Raw genomic sequence first — 16,926 nt, 5'->3', positions numbered from 1 at the left:
AGGCTTCAGCTGAGCTCTTCTCTCAGCCCGTTGACCAGGAAGACTCTAAAAGGATTACCACTGCCTTGCTTTCCTACAGCAGAGTGTGTGTGTGTGTGTACATTGGTGCCTGTACTGAGGCTTAGAACTCAGTCCTCGAACTGTCGATAGCCTCTCTCTCTCTCCCTCCTTCCCTCTCACTCTCTCCCCCTCTCTCCCCCCTCCCCACTGCCTCTTCCTCCTTCTCTCTCTCCTTCTCTCCCTTCCTCTCCCTCCTACTCCCTCTCACTCCCTCTCTCTCCTTTGCCAGTCGTGGGGCCTGAACTCTGGGCCTGGGCACTGTCCTTCAGCTCTTCAGCTCAAGGATAGGCACTACCACTTGAGCTATAGCACCACTTCTGGCTTTTTCTGCTTATGTGGTCCTGAGGACTCAAACTCAGGGTCTCATGCATGCAAGGCAGGCACTCTACAACTGAACCACCTTCCCAGTCCTCCATAGTTTCTTGACTGGTGCTCTACTCCTTGAACCAGAATCTTACCGGTTGGATTCTTATTGGTTAAGGATTCTCAGATCTCAGCCTCCTGAGTAGCTAGAATTACAGGTGTGAGCCACCAACTGGAGACAGGTCTGTGTGACCAGTACTCATGTCCTAAGGACATTCTTACAGCCTAAGGGAGATGAGGTACTGTCACGAGTTTGTACATGTGGAAGTGGAGACCCTGTGTCCTTAGGACCCTTGGTCCTCTGACTTGGAAGAGACTCCATTCCATCCCACCACAGCTGGCTGGCATTGCTGTGAATCTCTGCCCCCAACTAGTGTTGGCAGCTCTGGAGCAGCTTAGGTCAGGAGAGGTTGGTGACTTGACAGCAGTGCAGCTATTACTCCCCATTTCATTCCCACTCGTGTGCGTTGGACCTCACTTTAGTAAAGGAGAGATGCTGTGCACCCCGGGTGCAGTGTGAGGAGCCTGGTCGCTGTTGGCAGGCACTGTTTATTTGCGAGCTCTCTCCTGCTACCAAGTCAAAGCGTGTTTTCCGTTATTGGGGAGGGACGTGCTAGTCATCATTCTTGCCGTTTCAAGATGTTACAGCATGGTTTGAAGCCGATTGATGACTGCCTAGACTAACTGTAGCTGGCCCAGGCTGCTCCGTGTGAGTTTAGTTGGCAGCTTCTTAGCCTCAGGAGGTGTTGAGCCACTGGCTCTGCTGTGTTTGTGTTGGGGTGCTGGGTCTCAAACCCAGGACTGCAGACATATAGGCACTGGTCCACGGAGCCAAACCCCCAGCAGTTAGTTCCCTTTTTGAAACTTTATATCCAGCATTTATTCAGCCTGCCTTTCTCTCTTTTTTTCTTTTTAAATCTCCTTCCCCTTCCCTCTCTTCTAGTCTTTTTTTCCTGTTGTGCTGGGAATCAAATGAATGCACAAAGATGCATTCTAGCATATACTTCGCCACTGGCCTTTTTACTTATGTGGGGAGGAAGTAAAGTTTCCTTCCTAGGCCTTCAACCTTTCTTTGGGTTAAGTCTGGGCTTGCTCTCCTTTGTCAGTATTATACCCTTAAAACTTGAAGTCAGGTGCTGGTGGCTGATGCCTATAGGTAACTCAGGAGGTTGAAATCTAAGGATTATAGTTTGAAGCCACCCGGGGCAGGAAAGTCCATGAGTCTCTGGTCTCCAATTAACTACCAGAAAGCCAGAAGTGGAGCTGTGGCTCAAGTGGTGGAACATTAGCCTTGAGTGAAAAACTCAGAGACAGCGCCCAGGCCGAGTTCAATCTAGCACTAGGACCAGGACCAAAAAAACCCCAAACAGAAAAAAAACTCAAACTTGATACTGACATTAAAGAGTGTAAATGGGTGGATAACAGACTTGGATTAAAAAGTAGGAGAAAGGGTATGTTAGGTTTTCTCTATATTATCAGATTTGATTTATAGGTATCATCATTGCTAATGAATTAAAAAAGTTCCCCTGTTGCCACTGTATTTGATTGTGGTACCCTGGTATCGCATATACGTTTATCTGATTGGGGAAGGGAAGTGGAACAGCAGAATGGTGAGACAAAGGACAAGGGGGAACCAATGCAACAGATAGTCACAGACAATATGTTGGAAATGGGGGGGGAAGTAGGAGAAAAATGAGGGAAGGGGTAACAAGGTTGACAAGAAATGTACTTATGGGCTGGGAATGTGGCTTGGTGGTAGATTGCTTACCTAGCATGCATGAAACCATGGGTGTGATTGCTTAGTACCACATAAACAGAAAAAGCCAGAAGTGGCACTAGGGCTCTAGTGATAGAGTGCTAGCCTTGAGCAAAAAAAGAAGCTCAGGGACAGTGCCCAGGCCCTGAGTTCAAGCTCCAGGACTGGCACAAAAACAAAACAAAGAAATGTACTTATTACTTTGCTTATGTAACTGTAACCCCTCTGTATATCACCTTGGTAATAAAAAAGGGAAAAAATAAAACATTTGATTGTGTAGATGTGTTGACCTCATATTTGCATGGAGTGGTAGTTAAGTCATGCTGACTTTCTTTGTGTGCCAGGCTTCTGTGAACACTAAGATGTGAGTACACTTTCTTTGTTTCTAGAGAGTTACTCTCTCCATCTCAGAAGTTCCAGCTCTTGGTATACCATGCAGATTCTCTCTTTCATGACAAAGAATATCGGAATGCTGTGAGCAAGTATACCATGGCTTTGCAGCAGAAGAAAGCGCTAAGTAAAACTTCAAAAGTGAGGCCTTCAACCGGAAATTCAGCATCTACGCCACAAAGCCAGGTAATCAAAAATAGAATTAGGACTTTTTTTTTTTGCTGGTCATGGGGCCTGAACTCTGGGCCTTGGTGCTGTCCCTCAGCTTTTCAGCTCAAGGCTAGCGCTCTACCACTTGAGCCACAGCGCCACTTCTAGCTTTTTCTGCTTATGTGGTACTGCGGAATGGAATACAGGGCCTCATGCATGCAAGCACTCTACCACTGAGCCACCTTCCTAGCCCCTATGACTTCTTTTAATAGAGAGAGACTAAAGTAATTTTGTGTTCAGTGCTGGTTGGTCTTTTTTTTTTTTTTTCTTTTGGTCCGTCGTGGGGCTGTGCTTGCTAGGCAGATGCTCTGCCATTAGCCATGCTCCCATCAGATTTTTGTTGGTTATTTTGGAGATGGAGTCTCTCATACTTTGCTGTGTGAGCTTGAACCACCATCTTCCTGATGTCAGTCTCCTGGGTGAGTAGAATTAACCATCTAATCCTGCCGATGCTTATGCTCAGGCTGGCTTTGAACTGCAGCCCCTCAATCTCTGCCTCCCCCCAGGTAACTGGGGTTATAGTCTTGAGCTACTGCACTTGGCTTTGAGATCATATTTAGTAATAACATTTGTTTTCATATCTCTTAGTGTCTTCCATCTGAGATTGAAGTAAAATACAAAATGGCTGAATGTTATACAATGCTGAAACAAGATAAAGATGCCATTGCCATACTTGACGGGATCCCTTCCCGACAGAGAACCCCCAAAGTAAGTTGTTTGTTACATGTTTTCTTCCTCCTCCGCCCACTCAGGCCTGCTTGTGTTTGGGAGACACATTAGGAAGTCTGAGCATTGTGTCGCACATCCTCACGTTGTTCCCTACTGATGGAGAGGTGGTTGGCCAGTGCTGTAAGAGCTGCCTTCGCTGTTGCTTGCTGTAGGGAATAATGGTCTACAAAACACTCATTTAATAATGGGATAATTGTTATACATAATCAGGACTACACGGTCACTTTGGACTTGCTCTTGTATAGAGAAGGGCTGTGCTGGTGCTGGCGGCACATTACATACAGTACAGGGTGTGCATCTTACCGGAACCAGATGTGGGGTCTTCAGTTTGTGCCTACAACATCTCTAAAAATGAGGATATTGGTAAATTCTTTTTTGTGAAACTAAAGTTCATGTATGTAAAAATACCTCTTGTGGGCTGGGAAGGTGGCTCAGTGGTAGAGTGCTTGCCTCGCATGCATGAGGCCCTGGGTTCCATTCCTCAGCACCACATACGCAGAAAAAAGCCAGAAAGTGGTGTTGTGGCTCAGGTGGTAGAGCACTAGCCTTGAGCTGAAGAGCTGAGGGACAGCGCCCAGGCCCAGAGTTCCGCCACAGCTGACACAACTGAGAAAAAACAACTGACAAAAAGACAAAACAAAAAAAACCTCTTGTTTCCTTCTGTGCTGGAGATAGAATCCATTGCATTCTAGGCAAGCATTTTTTTTTGTGTGTGGGGGGGGCAGGATTGGTCCTGGGGCTTGAACTCTGGATCTGGATGCTGTCCCTGAGCTCTTCAACAAGACAAGCACTCTACCACTTGAGCCACAGCGCCATTTCCAGTTTTCTGGTTGTTTATTGGAAATAAGAGTCTCATGGACTTAACTGCCCAGGCTGGCTTTGAACTGTGACCCTCTTTAGTCTCCTGAGAAGCTAGGATTACAGTTGTGAGCCACTGGCACCTAGCTAGGCAAGCATTCTGCCACTGAACTACACTCTAAAAATGAAAGTACTTTAAAAAATACTAGTTGATGGGCTGGGAAGGTGGCTCAGCGGTAGAGTGCTTGCCTTGCATGCTCGAGGCCCTGGGTTTGATTCCTCAGCACCACATAAGCAAAAAGAAAAAAGCCGGAAGTGGCACTGTGGCTCAAGTGGTAGAGCGCTAGCATTGAGCTGAAGAGCTGAGGGACAGCGCCCAGGCCCAGAGTTCAGGCCCCACGACCGGACCCAAAAAAAAAAAAAATACTAGTAGGGAGAACAGTGAGAGGCCCGCGTCTGCGCGCAGCCGTGTTTAGTGTGTGCCACACTCTCATGGCACCTGCTCTCCTTGTTCTATTGAAGAAACGTTATCTACCTTGAGCTTGACAATGAGGTATTTTGTACACCCACGTGACCTTTAAGAATCTAAGCAGTGGGGACCTAGTTCATTTTAGTTAGGACTTGATCCAAGTGTTCCTAAACTAATGGGTAACTAGACTTAAGGGAATATGTTTAAGTAGGTACTGGTATTAAGGAGTTAGTTATTTTCTGTGTTGTTTAAGGGAGTTTTTGTTTGCTTTTTGCTAGGGATTGAACCCAGGTTCTTCACCATACTGGGTTTAAACTCTGCCACTGAACTCTAATTCCAGCCCTGTTTTCTGTGTTTGGAGACTTAAGATAGTTCCTACATGTAGCGGAGAATGTAATTTCTACATTATTTGGCACTTGTAGATTTTCTCACGTGAGCTTTTAGGAAGCATTACTTTAAGATAGCTTTATTTAGCTTCATATTTAGGTTGTGCTAAAACTCCTGTATCCATCTGCATTTATTGGATTTCAATAGTGTGGCTGTTCTTGGATCAGTGTCTCCTCTGAAGGTGAGTTTGAGTTGATTATAGCATTACTTTTGGCAGGTCAGAGTTTTGAGTGTTAAAAAGGCTGGATTCCAGCCATGGGTCTAGTTGTCTAATGAAGGCCGTCGTTTTACCCTTGGCCATAGCCATTCCCTTTGATGAGGGGAAATATGACCCTTCCTAACCAACTGTTTGCGAGTTCACCTTCTTATGCCTCAATATTAATTGAGTTTAACAGAAATCCACTTGAATACTTCCCAAGTAGATCATCTTAATTGGAACTCTAGAACGTTCTCCACATGAATAGCATCTTGGTCCCAACACTGCTGAACATTCAGTTAGAGGAGAGAGGATAACGTGCTTTCCCTCTCGGGGATGGGAGGACTGGAACAACAAAGATAGCAGTAATTCCTTGGTTTGAAGAATGGATACATTTCCCAGCAATAAAAACCAGCATTTTCCCGGTGAGCTGTTTTCTTTGTAGGTATGTGTGTTTTCCTGTTTTGTTTGTGCTCATGCAGATAAATATGATGCTGGCAAACTTGTACAAGAAGGCTGGCCAGGAGCGCCCTTCGGTCACCAGCTACAAGGAGGTCCTGCGCCAGTGCCCGCTGGCCTTGGATGCCATTCTAGGTAAAGGCCATGTTGTTTGGTTCCACTGTTTTTTGTGCTTAATTGGTTGTGAAGCTGGAACTTGGGGCCTGGGTGCTGTCCCTGAGCTCAAGGCTAGCACTCTACCACTTTGAGCCATGGTTCCACTTCTGATTTTCTGGGGGTTAATTGGGGATGAGTCTCACGGCCTTTCCTGCCAGGGCTGGGTTTGAACTGTGACCCTCAGATCTCAGCCTCCTGAACAGCTAGGATGACAGATGTGAGCTACTGGTGCCCAGCTTCCACTGTGTATTGTTGAAGGCGCCACTTCTCAGTCATGGCTTAGAATACAGTTTTGTTCTGGTCCTGGGGCTTGAACCCAGGGCCTCAGTCCTGTCCCTCAGTTTTTTTTGCTCAAGGCTAGCACTCTGCCACTTGGGGCACGCTTGGGGCTTTTTAAGTTTCTTGCTGGGCTGGAGATAGGGCTCTAGTGTTCAAACACCACCTGCCTAGCAAGTGTGAAGCCCTGAGTTCAAACTTGAGTAGTGCTTTAGAAAAGGTCCCTGCATTCACACATTCGCTCAAGAAAATCTTGTACTGTGGTCTTGCAGGGTTGGGGTGTAGCTCAGTGGTAGTGCATGCTTAGCGTACTCAAGGCCCTGGTTTCAGTCCCTAGCACCAAAAATGACGCGTGGCTTTCCCTCCTCTGCTGCTCAGCATGAGGATGGGGTCGCTGGGAGCCTGCGCTGTGGGCCAGTGCTCTACCTCACCGCCGCTGTCTGCTTTTTGTTGGGCTCTAGGTCTGCTGTCCTTGTCTGTCAAAGGGGCAGAGGTGGCGTCCATGACCATGAATGTGATCCAGACGGTGCCTAACCTGGACTGGCTGTCTGTGTGGATCAAAGCCTATGCCTTTGTGCACACTGGCGACAACTCAAGAGCGATCAATACCATCTGGTGAGCGCCCCGGCCGGAGCCCAGTGAGCCTAGGCCCTTCTTGTCCAGGCGTGCGTGCGTGCATGCATGTGTGTACACGTACGTGTGTACGTACGAACGAACGTATACATGTGTGTGCAAGCATGCATGTGTATTAGGCGGCATGGGTATTGGTGAGGAGAGTGGGAGGGCCTGGTGTTGCAGCCAGGTTGTCTTTGGGCTTTGATTGTCTTAATGTAACAATCACAAATGTAATGTCTCTCTTGGAAAGCTGTGTGGATGTAAGGCTGCACTAAGTTCAGCTCTGTGCAGTCAGCTGCAAAAAGCAGACTGCCATGATGGGTCCTGCACGCCGGGAAGCAGAGCTTCGTGGTCTCCCCAGAAGCCATGCTGCTTACAGCGCCTGGCCTAGGTTGTATTCTTGAGACAGTGTGCCGGTGAGAGAATGAGTTTGGTCTGGTGTGATGCGGTCCTCCAGTTGAATAGGAAGTGGCTACAAATGGCATTACATTTTTTTTTTTTATATGGAACCTTCACGAATCTGGAACCTTCGCCCTTGCGCAGGCAGGGGCCTTGCTGATCTTCTCTGTGGCATTGCAATTTTAGTGGATGTGCTGCAGAAACGAGCACTTGGGCTGCATTGAACACCATGGCTGTTGTCCTCTGAGAAACTACCAGAAAGCTCTTTTCTGGCTAGTGAGCCACATCTACTTCATTGTGTGTTTTCTTTCCTGTCCTGTCCGACTTAAAACCATAAGCAAATCGAATATATACAGTTTGTTTAAATTTATCATTGAAAAAGTCATGCAGAAAACAGTATGGGTATGCCCCAGATTTAGAACAGTTTTGAAGGTTTGCAATATGTCTTTCTAGTTCACTGGAGAAAAAGTCTTTATTGCGGGATAACGTGGACCTGCTGGGAAGCTTAGCGGACCTGTACTTCAGAGCTGGAGACAGCAAAAACTCTGTCCTGAAGTTCGAGCAGGCTCAGATGTTAGATCCTTATCTGATAAAAGGTGAGTCGCCCTGGAAGCAGGGTGAGCATGGCTCTAGAGGGTAGATCAATGGAGGTCACTAGAAAAAGTGTCAGTTTGTGTGTGTGTGAGTATGCTGGAGCTTGGAATTGCACACTTGACCTGTCACTCAGCTTTCTTTACTCGTAGCTGGTGCTGGACCACTTTTGGCCACGCCTCCAGGTTGATATTTTGCTGGTGGAAATCAGAATCTCCTGGATTGTCTGCCTGGGTTAATTTCAAGCCACGATCCTTAGATTTTACCCTTTTGATCAGCTAGGATTACAGGTGTGAGTCACCAGTGCCTGGCTCTGATAGCGTTTGTCAAGAAAGATTTTTCTAAGATTTATCACAATAGTCTTCTGATGCATGTCTCTAACACTTCTGAGTAGTATTTTTTTCTCGAATTCAAGTTTCATCTCACAGGCCATTATTTGGATTTTTTTCTTTTTTGGAGGGGGCGGGGTATCGTAGCTTGGGAATTCCGAGTTTGCCATGTGCCTGCCGGAGGATGTGGATGGCACCTTAGACCCTGGGTGTCCTTTTGGGGCATGTGGTTTGCCTGTCTCCCTAGTGTGATAAAAGGATGCAAAGGGAGTAAGGGAACAGGTGTTGAAGAAAGTGAAATGAAGCAGAAATTAGGAGCAGATTGGAAAGAGGTTTCACCTTGGATGGGAAGGCCTGGGCACCAGCGCTCTGTGGCCGTGGCCCTGCGTGCCCGTGCGCGTGCTCGCAGCTGTGGGAAGGAAGACCCAAAAAGCAGGCCGCACATACGAGTCAGATGTAGGGCGCTGGAGGGGGCTGGGAAGGTGGCTCAGTGGTAGAGCGCTTGCCTTGCATGCATGAGGCCCTGGGTTCGATTCCTCAGCACCACATAAGCAAAAAGAAAAAAGCCGGAAGTGGCGCTGTGGCTCAAGTGGTAGAGCGCTCGGCTTGAGCTGAAGAGCTGAGGGACAGCGCCCAGGCCCAGAGTTCAGGCCCCACGACCGGACCCAAAAAAAAAAAACAGAAACTTAAAAAAAAAAAAAAGATGTCGGGCGCTGGAAGTGCTGGTCTGGTGGCAGCTGTCGGCTTGGAGCCGGCGCCTGCACCCACCAAGGGATGTCCTTTTTGATGCTTCATGCTTCTGAGAAGTGTTGCTATGTAGTTTAGGCTGGCCTCAAACTCAAGACCTCCTGCCTCCACCTTCGCCTGCAGAGATCCCAGGGGTGCCCCAGCACCAGCGCCCTGGCTTTCCGTGGTCGCTTTGTGGGAGAGTGGGAGGTCTGCTGGCGAGAGGGCTGGCCACGGGCCCTGGAGCCTTGGAGTGGGACATGTCCCCTCCTCGCCTTTACTGAGGTCCCAGGACTTGATGCCCTGGTTAAAGTGCATCTTGTCCCCTGTCCTTTCAGGGATGGATGTGTATGGCTACCTGCTGGCGCGAGAAGGGCGGCTGGAAGATGTGGAGAATCTCGGCTGCCGCCTTTTCAATATCTCTGACCAGCACGCAGAGCCCTGGGTGGTGTCTGGGTACGGCTGTGTCCCTTGCCGTCTGTCTTCGCGTGCTCTCTGTCAGCTGGAGGTGGGACTCTCGGGTCAGAGAGTAGTCACACCTGCCGTGGGGGTGGCGTGTTCCCTGCTCTCTGTGCTTCCTTAGAGGAGGGCCCGTGGGAGGGGGAAGGCGTGACACGCGCACTGGCCTTGTGCTCTGCACAAGGGGCCAGAGCTGCTGCCCGCTGACCACGGCGCTGGCTCGGCAGAGCATTTGCCTGTTTTGCAAGAAGTCCTTCCCTTGCCACCCCAGGCCTCAAAACAGCTGCAGCCCATGCTGGTGCTCACTTAGTTTTAGGTGTACAAATAGTTCTTCAGTGTCTCTCGGCTTGTAACTTACATCTAGATTGTCAGGTGCTTTTCCTTATTTTTTTCTTCTCCTGTGTCAAGATCCTCACCCCACCCTGTTTTGTTTTTTTTGGGGGTGGCCCGGTCGTGGGACCTGAACTCTGGGCCTGGGTGCTGTCCCTCAGCTCTTCAGCTCAAGGCTAGCGCTCTACCACTTGAGCCACAGCGCCACTTCTGGCTTTTTTTTTTTTTCCTGATAATGTGGTGCTGAGGAATCGAACCCAGGGCCTCAGGCATGCAAGCCAAGCGCTCTACCACTGAGCCACCTTCCCAGCCCCACCCTGTTTTTTTTTTTGGGGGGGGTGTCTGGCATGGGGCTTGAACTCTGGGCCTGGGCTCTGTCCCTGCACTCTTCAGCTCAAGGCGAGCGCTCTGCCACTTGAGCCACAGCGCCGCTTCTGGTTTTCTGGTGGTTTATTGGAGATAAGAGTCTCCCAGACTTTCCTGCTGGGCCTAGCTTTGAACCATGATCCTCAGATCTCAGCCTCCTGAGTAGCTAGGATTACAGACATGAGCCACCGGCACCGGCCACCCCCTTTTTAAATCATTTATCGTTAATAACCACGCAATAAGCACGGCTTGTAACAAAGCTTGCCAAAGCTTGCGTGGAGGGCCTTCTCTGTTCTGTGGATGTGTTTTCTTCATTTTGAGATAGGGTCTCAAAATGAGATCCTGAGTAGTCTAGACGGGCCTAGAACTTGCAGTGCCTGCATCCTTGGTGCTGGGATTGCAGACCTGCATTGCCACCTAGCTCCAGCGCCTTTACAGCCGCTCCCACATGACATGTGAGTTCTCTCAGGTCTCCCCTCAGGTGACATGTGATTTCCCGATGTTTTCTCAGGTGACACGTGGTTTCTCTATGATCTCCTTGCAGGTGACACGTGGTTTCTCTATGATCTCCTTGCAGGTGACACGTGGTGATCTGGTGGGTTCTGTTTTTTTCTCCCCCAGGTGCCACAGCTTCTATAGCAAACGCTACTCCCGGGCACTGTACTTGGGCGCCAAGGCCATTCAGCTGAACAGTAACAGTGTGCAGGCTCTGCTGCTGAAGGGAGCGGCGCTCCGGAACATGGGCAGAGTCCAGGAGGCAATCATCCACTTCCGGGAGGCCATACGGCTTGCACCCTGCCGCTTGGACTGCTATGAAGGTGAGGCGGGCAGTGTGTGTTTCCTTTTGGGGGGAGGTGGGGGCGGCCGCTGGGCCCGCACAGCTCTGCCGTGTGCCTCCGCAGCACGGATGGACACGGGCGCCACGCTGCCTGGCCCTGGCGTGGCTGGCCATCAGCATCCTCTCACCTTCTCAGGCTGAGATGGCAGGCATGCACACACCAGCAGCCTTGGTAGTTTTGAGGCTCTCAGGTGATGCTGTTGGTGAGGAAGATGGAGAACGCTGTGTGTGGCACTTTGCATCCATTCTAGCTTTCCCTGGTGTTTCCACCTCATACTTCTCAGAATCTATTTTTCTCATCTTTTTTTTCCCCCTGGGTTTTGATGAGGGGTCTCTGAGGCAGATTTCTTGGCCCCCTGTTTCCCCTCAGATGTAGCCCAGGACTGATGAGAACTTTGAGGGTCACTTAGTGATGCTTTTACTCCTCACTGTCGCCTCGCTTTGGGCAGAGCTGGGGTTCTCCGAGCGGCTCTGTAGCCACGAGTCAGGCCTGGCAGGCCGGGCTGTCCCCTCGAGCGCCAGCATGGCCGCTGCCCCGGCGCCGCTCTGCCGCCCACGTCATAGATCCACATGAACCAACCCAGGAAGCCCACAGGGAGCTGAGTGCCCCACGCCGTGCGACTCAGACGCCACAGTACGCCTCATGAGTGCCGTTCCTTTACAGTGTTTTCTAGAGGAATTGACAGGTAACCCCAGGAGGGGCTGGGAAGGTGGCTCAGTGGTAGAGCGCTTGCCTTGCATGCCTTAGGCCCTGGGTTCGATTCCTCAGCACCACATAAGCAGGAAAAAAAAAGCAGGAAGTGGCACTGTGGCTCAAGTGATAGAGCGCTAGCCTTGAGCTGAAGAGCTGAGGGACGGCGCCCAGGCCCAGAGTTCAGGCCCCACAACTGACAAAAGAGTGAAGTTGGGCACCGTTGGTCACACTTGTAGTCCTGACTACTCAGGAGGCCAAGAGCTGAGGATCTTGGTTCAAGGCCAGCCCAGGCAGAAACTATAAAACTGCTGGTATGTCTAATTAACCACCAGAAAGCCAGAAGCAGAGCTGTGGTTCAAGTGGTAGAGCTCAGGGACAGCATCCAGGCCCCAAGTTCAGGCCCTAGGTAGGTCTAGCACCTTCCCTACCTCCTCTGCTCCTCTCCCCTCCCCCCCCCAACAAAAAGCCTGGGATGGTAGGTACTGAGGGGAGGAGTGTGCTGGAGAAGCTGCCAGAAGCGCCTGAAGGTTAGGCCTCTGGTGTTTTTGTTTGATGCGTGCCAGAAAGTTCTCCTCTGGTCTGTCTTTTCGCCCACAGAGCGTATCGCTGCGCTCCTCCAGCCCAGGCCAGCGAGCAGCCGCTCAGCCGGCCACGGCCGCTTGGAGGTCCTCGGTTTCCTTGGAATCCCCTGGCTTCTGGGAGCCAGGGGCTGTGGCTAGCTGGCGCTGCTCTTGGGCATGGCCGGCTTCCTTGCCAGCCGCAGGTGCATTGACAGCGCGCTCGGGAGGCTGTGCCCCTCGCCGTGCGGGAGCGCCGGCTCCCGCCTGATCGCCATGGTGCTGCCTGGCCAGCCCTTCCTCCCCCGCTGAGCCGGATGTTCGCTGCCTGGGGAGAGCGGCCCGCGAGTGGGCTTCTTGGTGCTGTTTTTCAGGTCTCATCGAATGTTACCTCGCCTCTAACAGTATCCGAGAGGCCATGGTGATGGCTAACAATGTGTACAAAACTCTGGGTGCAAACGCGCAGACGCTAACGCTGCTCGCCAGCGTGTGTCTAGAGGACCCAGTGACGCAGGAGAAAGCCAAGACGCTGCTAGATAAAGCGCTGAGCCAGAGGCCCGACTATATCAAGGCCGTGGTGAAGAAGGCGGAGCTGCTGAGTGAGTGTCTCCATCCGCCCCAGGTCCCCCGAGTCCCATGTGGGCTCTGCGCTCCCCTCCGCTGTCTGCAGATGTGGCACGTCGTCCTAAAACGAGCCCACACGGTCTGCTCAGCTCACTTTCAATCCGTTTCTTTGTTGTCCTGAGCTAGTGTGGGCTGAACATAACTAATTGGCTTCAGTTTAAACTGTTTGGAGTTATGTCCCTTGTAGCTAGCCTTCCATTGGGTGTTGGCTTTTTTGGTTTTTATTTTTTTTGTCAGTCATGGGGCCTGAACTCTGGGCCTTGGCACTGTCCCTCAGCTCTTCAGCTCGAGGCTAGCGCTCTACCACTTGAGCCACAGCACCACTTCGGGTTTTCTGGTGGTTCATTGGAGATAAGTCTCACAGACATTCCTGCCCTGGCTGGCTTTGAACTGTGATCCTGATTGTAGGTGTGAGCCACCAGCACCCAGCTTTGCATTGTTCTTTCCATCCATCTTATGCATGTGTTTATAGGTGTCGCAGGCAATACGCACTGCTTTTGGGGCTTGAACTCAGGGCCTGGGTGCTGTCCCTTGCTTAGGTTTTCTGCTCAAGGCTGGCACTATACTTACTACTTGAGCAGCAGCTCTATTTAGGGCTTTTTGGTGGTTCATTGGAGATAGGACTTTTAATGGACTTTCCAACCCTGGGCTGGCTTCCAATTTCAATCCTCAGATTTTAGCCTCCTGTGAAGCTTGGATTATATATCTGTTAAGTTAGAAGGAAAATAAGCTTATATTAGGTGCCACTGGCTCAGGACTACAATACTAGCTAATCAGAAGCTTTCATCTGAGGATTGTGGTTCAAAGCCAGCCCAGTCATGAAAGTCCAGAGATCCTTATCTCCAACGAACCACTGAAGAGCTGAAGTTAGAGCGAGCTTCATGTGGTAAAGCACCAGTCTTGAGTGAAAAGGTACTGAGTTCAAGCCCCAGCACCAAGAAAACAAAAACAGAAAAGTTTAGTTTGGCTCTGGCCCGCGCCTTCCTTTGGCGATGGTGCAGTCGGTGAGCGGTCCTGGTGTGCGGTCGTGGTGGGGAGTCCCCGCAGGTGCTCCGGGTGTGGCGGCCCCGCGCATCAGGCCCGCGGCCTGGGTTTTCAGGTGGATTCTGGTGGAGATGGGAGGAGAGGGGAGGCCTGGCGCGGCTGGACGGGAGCCCGGCTTCTCCCCAGGCCGGGAGCAGAAGTACGAGGACGGCATCGGCCTGCTGAGGAGCGCGCTGGCCAACCAGAGCGACTGCGTGCTGCACCGCCTGCTCGGCGACTTCCTGGTGGCCGTCAACGAGTACCAGGAGGCCATGGACCAGTACAGCATCGCGCTCAGGTGGGCCTCTGGAAGGAGGACCAAGGCATGGCGGCTCAGCGCGTCCGGGCCGAGCGGACGCCACGGCCGCGGAGGAGCCGGCGGGTGCGCGGCACTGCCGTGTGCGCGTCCGACCCCGCGGCCGGGGCTCCGCGTGCGTTGCCTCTGCGGGTGAGCTGCGCTGCGTGAGCCCCGGCGCCCGCACCCACCCCGCGCCTGCGCCCTGGGAGCGGCCATGCCGCACCCGCCCCGCATTTTTTAGAAAGGATTCCCATCGTGTCCGCCGGGGAAGGGGAACAAGCTCGGGGAAGAGCCCGAGAGCGCGCTGGACGCGGCGGGCGGCGCGGCCCCGACACCGGGGAGCCGGCCGGCGGGACTCCCCGGCTCGAGAGCCGCCCGCGCGGGGCCGGGGCTCAGGCCGCTCGTGTTGTCTCGTAGTTTGGACCCCAACGACCAGAAGTCTCTGGAGGGGATGCAGAAGATGGAGAAGGAGGAGAGCCCCACGGACGCCACGCAGGAGGAGGACGTGGACGACATGGAAGGGAGCGGGGAGGACGGGGAGCTGGAGGGCAGCGACAGCGAGGCGGCGCAGTGGGCCGACCAGGAGCAGTGGTTCGGCATGCAGTGAGGCCCGGCTGCGCCGCCCGCGCAAAGCCAGGGGCCGCGGGCGGACGGACGGACGGACCACGCCCGGAGAAGCCGACGAGGTGCGAGCACGCACGAGGTGCAAGCACGCGGGGCACCGGGCGGCTGGCCAGGAAAAGGCGTGCGCGCCTGGCCCGCGCAGGGCCCTGCGTCCGGTGGTGACGGCCGGCCGCGGCTTCGGCCCGAGGTCGCTGCGGGTCCGTGTCCCCGGCCTCATGCCGTAAAGGGGCCGGGCTCGTGGGCGGCGCCTGTAACCCCAGCCACTCAGGAAGGCGGATCAACGGCAATAAAGGAGGCCGTGTCCAGCTGCCCCGCCGCTGCCCACGTGAGGCCGTGCGGGCGGACCGGGAGGGCGCTGGGGGCGGCCGCGGCCGCGGAGCCGGTGAAAAGCCGGCCGGAGGCGTGGCTCAGGCGGAGTGCTGCCGGCTGAGAGCTGAGCCAGCTTTGCCGCCTGAGGCCAGGCCCGGCTGCCGCCAGCGGCCAGCCCAGGCGGGAACGTCCGCGAGACTCAGTCCAGGGGAAGACCAGGCTTGAGCGAGGAAGCTCGGGCATCGCGGACCTGCGAGGGACGGACGGGAAGACAGCCCCAGCCCAGCGCGCAAGAGCGGACGCGCCCAGCTGCGAGTTCGAGACCCAGGACCGGCAACTACAGTGCGGCCTCCCCAAGCCCCCTGGCCGTCGCCCGTGGCCTTTCCTGCGTGTCCATGGTTTTATCCATGACACGGGATCTGCCGTGCGCGGGCCCCGGCTCCGGGGCGTGGCAGCCCCGCCCTCCCCGGTCGCCCGTGGGGCCTCGGCGCCCATCGACCGGCTGCAGCCGGGGACGGCCGGCGCCGGGAGTCAGGAAGGCACGTGCGGGACGATGGAGGCTCGCATTTTATTAGGATAAACGCATCACAAGGCATCGCACCCACGTGTCTACTTCTGCTTCCATTAAATAAGTGGCGCTGAGTGCGGTGAGGAGGCTGCGGGAGCTGGAGGCTGCGGGGGCGCTGCGTCTGCTGCTCACGGCGGGAACAAGCGGGCTGTACAGGGCGAAGGCCGTGCGCGACGGGTTGGGGCGGGGCGGCGGCGCGGCATGCAGCCGGCGGGCGCCAGGCATTGGCGGGGCCGCGGCGGGCTCGGCTTCGGGACCTTCCTCTCCTTGCAGCAGAGAACCGAACTCGTCCGCAGGGGCGCCGACTCACGAAGCCACAGTGCGCATGTGCATCGCTACGGGCCGCCGCCCGCACCACGGCTGGGAGCGTCTAGTTTCCCCAACGTCAGTCAGGCCGGCGTGGCGCTCAGCGCGCATGCGCACCCGAGCCCCCCGACATTTCCGCAAACGCTCAAGCAGCGGTTACTCCAGTATGGCTGCGAAGGAGAGAGAGGGGAGGTCAGCTCGGGAGCAGAGCAGGGAGGCCGAGCCCAGCCGTCACGACTGTCCCGGGGTGCTGGGTGCCCCTCTGTATCCGGCCTAGCAGTGTAGAGGTGCGGCAGGAGGAGCGGTGCGAGCAGCGTGATGCCAGCGCGGGACCCGGATCGCCTTCCCCCTCCGTCCCCGCTTCTCCCCGCCCAGGCCCGGCTCCTGCAGGCCCGAGCCCTGCCGCCTCCAGGGCTGGCTCGGCGGCCCAAGGGTCCCCCCCCCCCCCCCGTGCCGGGCGCATGCGCGCCCCGGGGACGCAGCAGCCCCGCACTCTCCTCCACCCCCGCACCTCCTGCCAGCTGGGAAACCAACTGGCTCCTGGCCCCCGGCCCAGCACCTGGGCAGGGCGGGCGGCCCCGGCCGGTCGCCGACACCTGACAGCTGAGCGGCCGGCCAGAGGAAGCCAAGCCCGCCTGTGACCTGACTAGCTTCCAACTTAGGGCCTGGGCCTGTGTCCCCCAACGTTCGCTCATGGGAGCTCGGGGCCTGGGCCTGTCCAGTCTCCTGAGTAGCTAGGACTACAGGCGCGAGCCGCCGACCCCGGCTCAGCTTCAGCATGCCACTAGGATCTTTTGGGCTGGGGGGCCGAGGGCCCTGGGGGCCGCCTGGGGGAGGGTCACTTCACCCCGGGGAAATACTCACGTGGTCGGCGATGTTGGGAGGCATTGGAGGAAAACACCACAGTTAGGATGTTAGCGGCTCACACGGCTGTGAGACTGAGCTCGAACATGCGCAAACGTTTATCAGGGTCACGGTGGTCGTTAGTGCCACATTCAAATAAAAATAGCTCTATACAGTA

At 54.1% G+C, this 16,926-nt stretch overlaps 1 protein-coding gene and 1 non-coding gene across 2 annotated transcripts in view; one reads left to right on the top strand and one right to left on the bottom strand.

Annotated features, from left to right (window-relative positions):
* Anapc7 (anaphase promoting complex subunit 7) overlaps positions 1 to 16,926 on the top strand; it is an 18,349-nt gene extending 1,423 nt beyond the window's left edge. Inside the window, exons 3-12 of the mRNA XM_042669004.1 lie at positions 2,569 to 2,755; positions 3,368 to 3,487; positions 5,841 to 5,952; positions 6,711 to 6,864; positions 7,717 to 7,859; positions 9,248 to 9,365; positions 10,686 to 10,882; positions 12,528 to 12,752; positions 13,948 to 14,098; positions 14,516 to 16,926. Of these exons, the coding sequence (XP_042524938.1) occupies positions 2,569 to 2,755; positions 3,368 to 3,487; positions 5,841 to 5,952; positions 6,711 to 6,864; positions 7,717 to 7,859; positions 9,248 to 9,365; positions 10,686 to 10,882; positions 12,528 to 12,752; positions 13,948 to 14,098; positions 14,516 to 14,705 (1,597 nt within the window). The 3' untranslated portion in view covers positions 14,706 to 16,926. The remainder of the gene's footprint in view (positions 1 to 2,568; positions 2,756 to 3,367; positions 3,488 to 5,840; positions 5,953 to 6,710; positions 6,865 to 7,716; positions 7,860 to 9,247; positions 9,366 to 10,685; positions 10,883 to 12,527; positions 12,753 to 13,947; positions 14,099 to 14,515) is intronic.
* LOC122098606 lies at positions 7,363 to 7,473 on the bottom strand. Its single transcript, XR_006145751.1, has one exon. It is a non-coding gene; the product is annotated as a U6 spliceosomal RNA (small nuclear RNA).

The sequence above is a fragment of the Dipodomys spectabilis genome, unplaced genomic scaffold, assembly GCF_019054845.1.
Source record: "Dipodomys spectabilis isolate Male_0828 unplaced genomic scaffold, ASM1905484v1 ptg000480l, whole genome shotgun sequence".
Lineage (NCBI taxonomy): Eukaryota > Metazoa > Chordata > Mammalia > Rodentia > Heteromyidae > Dipodomys > Dipodomys spectabilis.
This window is presented reverse-complemented; position numbering and strand designations above follow the sequence as displayed.